The sequence below is a fragment of the Zootoca vivipara genome, chromosome 11, assembly GCF_963506605.1.
Source record: "Zootoca vivipara chromosome 11, rZooViv1.1, whole genome shotgun sequence".
In the NCBI taxonomy this organism is placed as follows: domain Eukaryota; kingdom Metazoa; phylum Chordata; class Lepidosauria; order Squamata; family Lacertidae; genus Zootoca; species Zootoca vivipara.
This window is the reverse complement of record NC_083286.1, coordinates 44,040,779-44,054,727: the sequence shown is the minus strand read 5'-3', so window position 1 is coordinate 44,054,727 and position 13,949 is coordinate 44,040,779. Positions and strand designations below refer to the sequence as shown.

The 13,949-nt window shown below is 41.5% G+C and overlaps 1 protein-coding gene across 1 annotated transcript in view; it reads right to left on the bottom strand.

Annotated features, from left to right (window-relative positions):
• HCN1 (hyperpolarization activated cyclic nucleotide gated potassium channel 1) overlaps positions 1-13,949 on the bottom strand; it is a 173,857-nt gene that overhangs the window by 48,004 nt on the left and 111,904 nt on the right. The window contains exon 4 of the mRNA XM_035100970.2: positions 7,609-7,827. Coding sequence (XP_034956861.2) covers positions 7,609-7,827 — 219 coding nt within the window. The remainder of the gene's footprint in view (positions 1-7,608; positions 7,828-13,949) is intronic.

Here is a 13,949-nt window from a genome sequence, read left to right as displayed (position 1 = left end):
ATGGGGGACGGGGGACAGGGGACGGGGATGCGAAGCGGGTCATCGTGATTCCTGCAGCCCTTGTGGCTTTGTACTATGAAATAACAGTTGTAATGATGAGTTAAAAGTAAAGTAAAAATGTGTCAGTTTTAGTAGTAGCTGTTGCCCAGGACATTTAGCTGGCTTATCATGACGTTGAGAATCAGACATCGCTCAGCCCCCAAACCAACATAGGGAATGGCAGACTTGTAAAACGAGTGACTTCAGATATTCTACTTCAAGCTCACTCTTACAAATGATTGCCACCTTGTGGGAATACTGTAAACACTACGGTGACTAACTCACAATAGATCTCAGCTCTTCTTCTGTGAACTGGAAAATTGAGACTTGTGATTTTCTGGTACGTGGAAAAGAAAGGGCAATCTAGTGTGAATTAAGTTGCTCCGACATCACACTGCTAATGGAAACAGACCACTAGCATGAGAAGGCATTTTGTGTGATTGGTGCTAGCTAGATTATTGCGGCTGATTTGTTGACAGCACTTTCTTGCTGCAGCCTTCGCCCATTTTACCTGTTTTCCATTCTGTACAACTATAACTCACTCCAATCACCTCCTATATGGATCCTGCTATGTTAGAAGAAATTAGTCACCGTGATTTGATTCTAAGCCTACCTAAGGCTCCTGCTTTAATGGAAGATACTATTGGCAATGAGTGAGTCTTTGTATACAGTCACAGATGTATTTTCCGTTATGAATATTCGTCCTACATGCTTTCAAGAGTTGGTTTAAGATAGTATATGTCTTTAAAGCAACTTTTTCTCTTCTAGGGATATTTGATAGCATTCTTTATAATCACACGTGTGTACCATATTAAGTGTGGATTGCTCCACTATAACTCATCTTGTCACTTTCTCCTACTTATTAATGAGACACTCTCCTTACAGTAGGGCTTTTGCATAAGGGAAACTGCCTCAGGTAATTTATCATAACTAAGCTGACACAACAAACTCATTTGCCTTTCACTTTCTCACCTTCCTTGTATTCTCTCCTTGCATTTCATGTTAATTATAAAGTATTATGCAGCCGTACTTAAGTAACAGATTGCTTCCCACTGACATTGTCATGTGGCTCAATGGTCAAACTTCCCACTGGCGGAAAGACTTTAGGGCTTCCTTTGTTTCTGGGTGTTTTACGGTCACCCAGATTTTGTCCATTACACATCAATGGGCAAATCCCACCAATAACTGTTATTATTTTACAACATCTCATGCAAGTGTCTCAGAATTAGCATAAGGTTTGGTCCAGACAACATCAAACATCTGATTCACTCTTCCTAATGACGTCAATGGGACATGACCTCCAGAAATGGGTCATGTTACTTTGCTCACTGTGTGTTTCACACACACACACACACACACACACACACACACACACACACACACACTGCACAAAAATAAAAATAGACGCATCAAAACACTTCCCGGGTAAAAATCTTTAGACTATCATAGAGATCATTTTTTACACACTGTACTTTTTCTACTAAGCTTTCAGCAGATTTCTTTTGTTATGTTTCCCACCCCTTAAACTGCCACAAATATTGATCATGCAATATTATATTTTGTTTCATCAGGCAGCTTCAATAGCATCGGAAAGCTTCGATTCCGCTTTGTAGGACAGAAGGCACAGGCTAAAGGTGTTATCCAAGGAACACTTCTACCGGAAATATTAACTATGTGCTCTCAGCAGTCAACAAGAGCTAGCAAAGCACACCAAGAATCAAACTAATGCTTTGAAATACAGAAGTGGGAAAAAAAAACAAATGAACACTTCAGTGAACCCAACGATATGGATCACAGTGTTGCTTTACATGTGCATGCACACTGAGCGGAAAGGGGTAGGGGAAACACAAGATTTGCCACCAATCTCTCAGCCTGTCAAATGACAGCAGGGAACCCACAGAGGGCTGGTAAACACACACATGTTTATCGCTTGATGATTGCATGGTGATGACCTGCACAAATGGATCAAGCCTTCATCAATGTTATCACAAATGTTTTCTTTCCAGTACCTTGACTCTCATTGTTCCACATACAGTATGCAGTTGTGAATCATGAAGTATACAGTTCTCTAGCATAGAGCAATCAAATGATAGGCATGCTATGTATGGGTTAGAGATGAAGGACTCTTAAGCGCTCCTTTATTTCTCAGTATTGCACTATCAATGTTCAGGTTGCCTCAGATACCAGTTAATTCCAGACTTCTTCGACCTGGGACCCTCCAGAAGTATGGGACTACAACTCCCATCATCCCTGATCATTGGGAAGAATAAGGTTTATAGTGCAGCAACATCTGAAAGGCACCATGTTAGCTACTCCTGGTCTGTACACAGAACCCCTGGTTCCAGTCTTAGCAAATGTTTGATATCTGAGCACTCAGTTCTTCTATTTCTTTTCTGGCTGGAGAGTTTCAGGACAGATTTTGCTAAAGCATGATGATTTGTATGTAAATATTCAGCAGTACATCAGAGAATTATATAGAGAGCTCACAGACTGGGCTACCAAGTTTTCAGTAGGTAATCTAACTGATTTCGGGGGAACTTTGAGACAGCGTGGTGTAGTGGTTAGAGGACTGGACCAAGACCATGGTTCAAATCCACACTCAACCACGTAGCTAACTTTGTGACCTTGGGCCTGTCACTGCCTCTCAGTGTAACCTACCTTACAGGGTTGTTGTGAGAATAAAATCGGGAACAGGGAGAGCCATGTATGCCACCTTGAGCTCCTTGGAGGAAAGGTGGAATATAATAAGAATAAGAATAATAAACTTTCCATTATAGATAAATGACCAAAGATATACCCCCAATTGCTCCCCCCCCTATAAGAGCGGAAAATTGGTTCTAAACTCTTATTCACTTTGTATTGCTCTCCCCTGACTTTTTCTTGGGCCAACATCATAGAATTATAGAGCTGAAGGGACCAGAAGAGTCATCTAGTCCAACCCCTTGCAATGCAGGACTCTTTCCCCCAATGTGGGGTTCGAACACACAACCCTAAGATTATGAGTCTCATGCTCTACCAACTGAGCTATCAGGTTGAGATGATAGGCCATCCTTGTCACAAACATCTCCAATCTCAGCAGTCTGAAACATGGTTTTTAAACGTTTGTAATGTGTACTAGAACAGGCTGTGCACACATAGATTGGCAGGATTGCAACCTTGGGCTTCTTTCATTAGGAATATCTCAGTAAAAGGCACCACAGGTTCGAGCACAGACACAAAAAGATGCCTGCAAAGTTAGATTCCCCATCTAACATCTTTCCCACAAAACTGATTTAATTTTGCTATGAAAAATCTGCTGTCTTCGCAATGAGTTTACTGCGCATTTTCCTGTGCAATACTGTGAGACTCAAGCTGCATAACTCAAGCTGAAAGGACATTTTACAGGTAAATTCCCATGACAAAGGAAATGGGGTGGGGGAAAAGGATTGTGTCATTTGTCATCTCCAGAGCCAGTGGAATCCAGGAGAAAAACAAACTGTATTTATACATGGCATGTGTATTTTATTTGTATTAAATGTACCATATTTTGGGAGTGTTATTTGGAGAATTGCAACAAATATACAGGGAATATTTGGGATGAAAAAAGAACCAATGATCTTCTACAAGAATACCACAAGCATAGCAGAAGTCACTTGCTCATTCCAATGAACTAAGGCTATCATGAGTCTGCCAAGAATTCTGGCTGTTCAGAGCTGACTATGAAAAGAATCTGAAAAACTAGGGGAAGGGAGACGGTATGGAGGAATGTTGGTGGAAAAGGGCTGAGCACTCTGCATGTTGTGTGTGTGTGTGTACAGGCATGTTTCTGTGGCCCACAACGCCTTTGTTCAGCATGCTCTAGTCCAGCGGCCATTTGAGTTGTCAGCCATTGTCCTTTAATCTGCTTTCGTCTCCTGCCAATTCCGAACAGCTTCCAGCCTTTTTGTCCATTCTGCAAACTATTTGAAACCATCTAATTTCGAAAAGTTCAAGCAGACTGTTCAATGATTTTAAATCACTGAAATATCGGAGGTTGGGAAGAGAAGACCTCTGTTAGGGCCACCTGCTACCAAAGGGTCCCGAAAACAGCCATCAAAATCTTGGGTAGGTGGATTTTTGTTGGTTGCAGCTGTTCAGCAATTCTAACATTTGCATCATGCAAGCTAGCCTACATAAGTTGAATACTAAATGGATCTGATGGATTATTTCCCTAAAGCAGGTGGCACCAAAGTGATTATTACTATCAGTTTTGCTCAAGTATCTGTCAAAGTCGAAATCTATTATGCGGCATGAAATACAAACGCTAAAAAATAATGACAGAAACAAGACCAGAAAAATAACAGCAGCGCTCTTCCTTAGTACGTTTTGAAATTATCTGGATTTCAAGACCAAGAAAAATGGATCCAGCTATAAAAGAATCCCAGCACCCTTTTATCATAGAAATACTGATAATTCGCCTGATGATTTTATATCCTCCTTTAGTCAAATAAATGTTTACAGGAAAATAAGCCTATTTTTAACATGCAGAAATGTGGTGACAGAACAGGAAGCGAAGAAACATAGTCTTTGAAACAGCCATTTATCCTCTTTGCAAGCAAAAGAGAATAATCCTTATCAGAGGCTTGCATGATACTCATTCAGCATCATTCAGTGCATTCAGTTTTCAGCCCCGCAAGGGACACAGGGTGAAACAAAAAGAGTAGTACTAGAGCCAAAGAAACAGGTGATGGCTTCTGTCTATCATTTAAACTTTTAATATTTAGTTTTTCTATCTGAACGGTAGAGCCCAAGAGACTTGAAATAGATAATGTCTTAAGATAACCCAGCCAAAATACACACAAATAAAAGGACATCTTCTGCAGGCAGAGTTTGCATTATGTAATTCTGGATTTGCAATCTATGGGCATGGTAGAGGTAGTCTGCCCTATCAGATCTTAATAGCAAGAGTCTTCCATTTCTCAGTGCCAGATATTGCAGAGAGAATGTACGAGAAACCTAATACGAACTCCTGGCACTCAAAGACCTTCAAAAAGCATAGGGGTGATTTCAAACATAAATCTTAATTGCCTAATGATTGCCATTTGTTTTAATTTATATATGATGAGCTTCCATCAACAAGTGGCCACCAAGGGTTGACTTGTGGAAATCTAAATATTACAGGATTTTCAAAATTCTGGGGTGGAGGGGGAATACTTATTCACAACAAAGAAAAATAAATAACCATTTAATTCAGTGTTTCCTTTGTTTATGTGAGTGAAACGGGTCAACGAAAAATCTAATTTAATGGTTTACTTGCTCTTGTACAAAAAAAAAATGCAATTGTTAAATGCTACCTGAGTTTGAACATATGGGTATTAATTCAGCTTCCATACAAAGACGGGAAAGCCAGTATTTAATACAGTTTACTCTAAATAAATGTTTCTACAAATTTACATTTTCTCTTCCACTACACTATGAACTCATATCTATATTGTCAAGTTGTAATCTTTTAAGTAACAGCTGGTGAGTATTAAAATTTAAAGAATCACCCAATACTAGCATTCTAAAATCCATGATTTTCTCAAGCCAAAAATCATGTGTACTATAGTTTATAGAAAAATCACATTTCTGAAAAGTATCAAATCAAAAACAAAAAACATAATATAAACATTGCAAGCAATAGAAAACGTTTCAAACAGCAACACCACTAAAAACATTTAAAAGGCCCAATAAGAACGTGTCTTGTTAACTTTTCTAAAACAGAGAGGGCGGGGACCAAAGATAGCTCTGAAGGGAGGATATTCCACAATCTGTGAGGCACACAGGAGGACGTCCTCTCATGCACACCATCAAGAGGATGTCTTACAGTAGCAGTATCCTAAACTAACATCTCAAACGGAGTCTGGGAAACATTGGCAACTAGCACAATCTTTCAATATTGGAGGAATATAATCCTGAGGCTGCCTAGCAGTCTGGCAGCTGCATTTTGTACCAAATGAAGCATCTAAACCAGTGGTGCCCAACCTTTTTTTGGCCATGCCCCACCTAAGCATCTCTAAAATCCTGATTCCCCCCATGACATATAATTCTTATTATTCAAAAAGTGAACTCCTTTTAGGAGGAAGCCTAAAAGGTCATTAACTTGATCTAACTCATTATCAAATTTCCCCTCTTAAAAATCGAATTGCCCCCCCCCTGTGGGGCGTGTGCCCCACGTTGGGAACCATGGATCTAGACACTCTTCACGGGGTGGCGGGCTCTGTGGAGAACAATGCAGCAGTCTAAATGTAATATAACAAAGCATGAAACTGGTCTCCAAGCTTGATTCAGCTCTAGCATCTTCTCCTTTTTTCAGATATTTACTTGGAATGCCAACATCCAACTCAACTACCTGCCATTGACAATTCTACATCAACCCTCTGTCTTTACAAACCCTCATTACTTCATCCCTCTCCCAATGAAGATACTATGATCAGGTTTCATCTACTGCTGATCAAAATGCCTACTGCTTTAGGTTCTTCTGTTCCCTCCCCATTTAGATCAACGGAGCCTTTTGTTAACAGAAAGTTTTATATTACCTTCCTATTTTCAGCTCATCCCCTCATTGAATTTCCTGCAGCCTTGTTGATCGAACAATATCTGTTGCCTCAATCCCCACCCTGCAGAATCTCCTTGCAATGCATTATGCACTTTATTCTTTAAAGCTGGTGTTTTGCCCACATTTATTCCCTCTGTTTATAAGTATTTTCTACTGTATACCTGGCACCGAAGCAAAATAAATTGCAGGTATAATTGTTGGTGGCTGTTTTGCTCCTTCTAATCTACAGAGTGTGACATTCTTAAGGAAGGAAATGACATTTTCCTGATACTTATACACTGTTGCCTCAATCCCCACCCCGCAGACAATACGCTGTTTGTCACACAGTGGTATATGACAGGACAACAGGATCAAATCACACAGGGAGTTTCAGTAGGAAGCTGCACATGAAGTTCAAGAACTTCTTCTTAAGTGTCACAGCGTGGGTTTAATAATCATTTGTAATGTACAATACTTGATTATCAACACAAAGAAATTCTCACAGACAGTATTATTCTTCCTGCCCCAGAATATTCTCAGTCGCTTTATCTTCTTGGTTTGCACATAACTTTTAGCCATGGTTTATTCAGCTACGGCTGTTTGATCATCGAAACCATACCCACTGGTTTAACTATATTTTGTTTTCTGTCAACAAGCCATGATCTGAAGCCATGATTTGTCATTGGCTTATGAACCTTAGTTTGTTTTAACTATGGCTTGCTGCAAATTTTCTTAACCATAGTTTGTTTGGCTATTTCACCTCAGCAGTTCCCCAAGCTACAAACATGGGAGGTGACAGCAGCTAGAAAATAAGCCAAACTTTGGAGAAATAAACCACGGTCTACTTGTGGTTAGCTCATGGTTTGGTCAACAGACCATGGATTAGTGTTACACGTGAACCAGGCAATTATCTATCATTTCTCTCTCTTTTTATTGTCTGAACAGATTCTGTGAAAACTCTTTCCCCCCAAGATTTAACACAACTTGATAACTAGAGGCCTTGAAAATAAAAGTTGTATTTCTGAGCAAATTACCTTCTCTTGGTACTGACGCCGTGATGAATCCAAAGACTGAATCAGGGCTGTTGCATGACCCACAAACATGGCATAGCAGGTGGCCCCTACAATCATACTCAGCATGGTTATCCAGAGATCCGACATGCTGACAGGGGCTCTGGCTCCGTAACCAATGCAAAGCATGTGGCTCATGGCTTTGAAGAGAGCATATGAGTATTGTTTCCCCCAGGAATCATTCTGCAACAGAGAAAGGTAACAGAAAAAGGACTTGAGTCAGCTAGGGCAACAAAGGAATCTGAGCCTATGTCAGAAGAAGATAACTTATCTTGAAGGAGCATCCTTGTAATACATAACGCAGAAATGTTAAAAGGGATATTCATTATCTGTACATCGTCACAATAATGCCTTCGAGAATATCAGATATCGATACAATTGCATAGAAAACTGTTTCACATTGGATTTCCTTACCAATATTGTATTCTTAAGCTCACTGGGTGAAAGGGAAAGAAAAGAAGACATTCAAGGCCTTGGGATCAATGTATTATTTTTTTTAAAAAAGGTAATACAGTGGTACCTCAGTTTAAGTACACAATTGGTTCTGGAAGTCTGGACTTAACCTGAAGCGAACTTTCCCATTGAAAGTAATGGAAAGTGGATTAATCCGTTCTAGACGGGTCCATGGAGTACTTAAACTGAAAGTACTCAAACCAAAGCATACTTAAACCGAGGTATGACTGTATTTTGAAAACTAGAAATATAGCTTTACCCTTCATAGAATGATAGGACTGTAGAGCTGGAAGGGACCACAAGAGTCATTTAGTCCAACCCCCTGCAATGCAGGAATCTTTTGCCCAACCTGGGGCTTGAACCCCAATGCGGAGCTCTACCAACTGAGCTCCACATTAGCCAGCCTCCCCAAACCTGATGCTCTTTGGATGTTGACAACTACAATTTCCATCCTCCCTCACCATTTCCCATGCCGGCTGGGGATGATGGAAGCTGCACTCAAAAACATCTGGAGGGCACCAGGATGGGGAAGGCTGGCAATAAGTAATTGCAAACCTCTGACAGTGCTGATTACATGGCTAAAGAGGGAGGGGTGAACTGACTCCCCAGCCCTTCCATCTTCCTCCTCTAAACAGGGAATTGGCTGCAAAAGAGTCTAAACGCAGAGTCTAAACGCTGTGTGTAGAGTCTAAACGCAGTAACCCAGAGCCCCCCATGCCTCCGACTGCTGAAGCACAGGATAGGATCTGACCTTCTTGTTATTTACTCAGTCAGAGATCATGCATGGATTTCCACCATGGTGTGCAAAGGATGTATGGACTGAGGTTTAGGTAAGTGTGGGTTTTCTATGATTCAGGTGAACACACACACACACACACACACACACACACACACACACACACACAGCCCCTGTACACTTTGGTCCAAACCAGATGGTTTTTAGAAACACGTAATTCAAACTGTAAATCTTTTATTTCCACGTCGACTTTTAAAACAGGGCTATGCTGGAGGAAGCATGCCATCTACCTTGGAAAGGGGGCATTTAATTTCTCATTTGACATCGAGTTTATCACTGGCTTCAGCTTAGTAGTAATCCATTTTAACTGATATAAATAGAATAACATTAATTTGAGGGGGGAAATAAACTATTAAAGACAGTAATTGTGGCAAATACGAAAGCTGTTTATCCAAGGATTGATTATGTAATAAAGCTTGAGGATGTCAGGAAATCTTCACGTTTGTAAAAAGCACCAGTCGCTGATTATTTGCAATTAGTCTACCAACTCTAAGCCTTAATTTATAGGTCTTCCTTAGTAATCAGTGTTTAAATACAGTGCATCTCCTGTGTTTAAGGGTCTTTTCTATGCTGCTTAGTCAAGGAATACTCCCTCCCACACAGAGGTCCCACACAGCAAAAGATGACCAGGATGAAGCTAAGCTGCAATCCAATATCCACTAACTCAATGGAGCTTACTTCTGAAAAGGCATGCAGAAGATTTCAACGACTAGCAGAGCAAGCAGTACGATTCAGTTGTAACTGACTTGTTCTATTGAAAATACATGTACAGTACATTCTTTTTCCAATAAGCAGTGTACAATCAACTAAAGCGACACCATCATTTTCTTATACTGTGCCACTTCAAGGCTGCAGGCAGGCATGTGTGAATGCTTTTCCTGGAACAAAATTGTCCTGTTTGAAAAAAAGTCACTGGGTATGTCACTGAGAAGAATAAACAGAACGATTCTTCCTGGCATGCTAGGTTTCTAAGTTCAGGGAAGTGGGCTTCCTCCAACCCTCCTTGCAAGGAAACAAGGCAGCTCAGGACATCATCATTATTATTATTATTATTATTATTATTATTATTATTATTATTATTATCCCCCTTCAGTATTCAGCATAAACATTGGTGCATGATATGTATGGCACCTTGTGCAATGGACTAAAGTAAGTGCCCTTTCCCATCCCACCATGCAAAGGGACATGGTTAAACAGGGGAGACAGGAGAGGAAGTGGAGGGCAGGAGGACCGGAATGGCTGAAAAGCACCTCTTTGGCCCTGTCTTTCATCTCCAAAGGCAATGCACATCTTTCACATAGATTAAGGGTCACTAATGTGGTGCCAGCAGGTGCCCATGTGACCGCCACTACCTGATATGCTGCCCGTGAAAGCTCTGTGTAAATGCTCCGTCCTCAAAAATCCACAATACGGAAGAGATGGCTTGCTCTTCCTGCATTCCCTAAACATGCTCCCATTTCATTGGATGCCAAGCCTGGCCACTCAGCTGTTCTGAACAGATGGGCTGCCCGGGGAGTGGATAGGATATTCCTGTACCATTTTGTAAGTCCTATTTCATGTGGAAAGCATTGTGACACCCCACAGCAACCATTTTCTGAGAGAGAGAGAGAGGCAGGTAGGCAGGCATTTGGGACTGGTGCCCACAACACCTTCTTAAAACCCCAAATGTGTCCACTGGCCTAAAATGTTTGGTGACCTCTGATGCTGTTCTTAAATTGCTCTTTAATCCACAGTCTCACCCTCTGATACCTTTTTTTTTAACCAGGACAGATGGCAAGGCATGCACTCTTTCTAGTTTGAGGATGGATGATTGATTCATCATCACAGGTAGAAATGTGCATTTGCCACCCTCAAAACTACAAGGCAGCCACCATCCCAGGTAACCACCTGTTGTTTAATGGTGTTTTCAAGTTTTGATGAAGTTATTCCTGGGAGATTCTCTCGTCAAGCAAATCAGCTCTGTTGCCACACAGCAGCTTCCTCCCTTAGGCAAGGCTTATCATCACTCATCCATACACCCGCATTCAGATATAAATTGATTCAGAAATTTTGAAGCTTGAAGGTTATTGCTTAAATGGGGCTTTCCTTCTCTTGTTACGGCAGGCTAGTTCCAGCTGTCACAGCCTGGTGGTGCGGGTTTGCAGAATTATTGCCCCAAAGCAGATGCTTCTGCTTTGCAGCAAAAGGGAAAATAAATTATTGGCTGTTTCCAGTGATATTTTGAGCACAAATGCTTTGAATTTTGTTTTTTGCTCTGGACCCTGCCGCCTCATTCTTTTCTCACAGAAGGATTTGCAATATTCATTAGCAAAGCAACATTTTAAGGAATATTGGGTTTTCCTTTGAACTGAAGCTGGTTCGGCAGTAGTATTTCTCAAGAAAGTACAGAATAGTTATGGATGGTGGCTAACGTGTGTTCACAGCTTTAAAAGAAACAGTAGTGGGAGTGCTCTGGATTTAGCACAAATGGTAACATGCATGGCCTCAGTCTAGAATTCTTCTCTTTAGGAAATTAAGAAAATGAAGTCCCTGAAATCTGCAGAATTTTTCCCCCTCGTGGAATTAAAATCCTTCTCTCGGAATGTCTCTGTGACTTGTTAGAAAGTTAGCTTGCTTCTCTTTCCTTGTCCTCTTTTGTTAATTAAAATATTGAAAATAGAACGTCGTTAGTAACCGAGACATTATACAACAGACTACTGCTGAAAGATTATGGCCAAGCCAAGTTTTGACTTGGTAACAGTGGTGATCTGATAAGAAAATAAAAACAGATGATTCCTAAGTTTTATATAGTAACAAGTCTTGGAGACAGACAGTTGAAGGAGTGAAGTGATATAAACCTGACTAGCTATTCCACGGCATGTTCTCTCTCCAAGAAGTGCAAATGGAACCTCCAAGGCAATGGAAGCTGTTTACAAGAAAACTGTGTGTTGGCGGGGGGGAGGGGGGGCATCTCTCGGCTGATGCATACTTTCCACAGCAAACAACACATTTTGCAGAAATACTCAGTGTACAATGTGGAAACCACCAAGTATAAAGCACCTCCTGTGCAGAAACAGTCTTTATGGAAATTTACATTTCCATGCCCCAGGAATTCACAGCAGTAAGATGCTGAATGTGAACATCGATGCTCAAGCCAGTGGATCAGAGGAACACAGGGGCAATCTTATATTCTCAAATTGGTTTTGTGTGTGTGTGTGTGTGTGTGTTTTGAAATTGGCCAAGATGGAAGCATGTTAAACACAAGCCTTGGTATTTTTATGCATGCTGTGATCCTATCTGCTTTACGTTTTAAATGTACTAGTTACAGGTAGATAGCCGTGTTGCTCTGATGCAGTAAAAAACAAACAAAAAAAAACCCCTTCCAGTAGCACCTTAGAGACCAACCAAGTTTGTCATAGGTATGAGCTTCCGTGTGCATGCACACTTCTTCAGATACACTGAAACAGAAGCCACCAGACCCTATGTATAGTCAGAGGGTGGGGAGGGGTATTACTCAGAAGGGTGGTGGGAATGCGTGATTGATTGGCTGATAGGAGTAGTAAACCTGTTGATGACTGTTAACGACTGTTAACGACTGCAATTGGTCTTGCAGGAAAAAGCAAGGGCTGATGTGCTAAAGAAAGCTTGATCATGCATAATGAGATAAGAATCCAGTGTCCTTATTCAGACCAGGTCTCTCCATGGTTTTAAGCTTGGTAATGAGTTGCAATTCAGCAACTTCTCTTTCCAGCAACTTCTCTTTCCAGTTTAAATGTAGCCATTCACCTTGTTTTAAGTCCTGACTGTTGTAAGTCCTGACTGTGGGTCCTGAACTACTTTCTCAGGGAGGGCTGTGTACCTGTCCTCTATCTGGTCCTGCATGGGTGCTGTGCAGGGGGTACTCCCTTTCCTTGGCGTGTTTTACTCTAGTTATGAGCAACTAAGTGGAGGTGGACCTTTGGGACATAGGAAATTGCCTTACACCAAGTCAGACTCTTTGTCCGTCTAGTTCAGTATTATCTACTCTGGCTGGCAGTGGCTCACCAGGGTTTCAGGCAGGGGGCATTCCCAGCCGTGCTTGCAAGATGCCAGGAATTAAAATGCAATGCAATGCAGGTGCTCTACCACTGAGCAATTGCTGTACCCTTGCCTGCAGAGATGACTGGAGATTAGTGGGGTCATGGCTGCCTGTGCTACTGGGACTCATGGAAAGGCAATTTTCTGAAATCATTGTGTGTGCTGCGTGCGTATGTTGATTCAGTTGTTTGTCTCCTTGTTGACCCGAGTTCACTGGTTACTTCTGCCTGTGGACAGCATGGTGGACTTTGCGGGTGTTTCCATGGGTGATGCACACCATTGCTCCACTGTTTCCAAGTAGTTTCCCATCCCCTCCTGAGCTGGGTGCCATACACGTCTCTCCCCCCCTTCAAATTATAGGCTACAGGATACCTTGGCCCAATATCCACTTTGCATCATTTATATATATCAGAGCAAATCCTTAAGAAATTCTGCAATAATTACACATAGCACAGATGCTCTTTGGGGAATCTCAGGTCTGGGGGCCAAATGCAGCCCTCTAGTCCCCCCTTAAAACTCTCTCCAGGCTACACCCTTCACTGCTTTACACCCTAAATGTTTTTCACCAGCTTGGATTGCATCCTTGAATTCCGATAATGCCTCTTTCTTGCCCAGTTGGAGGACAGAGAGGGACGCGTAGAAACTAGTCTACTATACACAGGCAAATTTACATTTGTTGCTCCACTCACATTTGACTCTGGCCCTGCTCACTACTAACATGTGGCCCTTACAAGGTTGCCTGGAAAGGAATGTGCCCCCCCCCCCCCGGTAGAAAAAGGGTCCCCAGTCACAGTGTAAATAGCATAATGGTAATGCCGCTAGAAAGTGCAGAGATGCTTAGCAATCATTTCAAACACCTTTCTGAATGGAAACATAGCATATCTATGCACATCTGAGCACTAAGCCACGGTGTTCTGATTACAGGATGATCTACAAAATTACTCTGCAGCGCAAATATAGAATCCACCTGCTAGTCTTCTTTAAAGGAAAACTACATTGG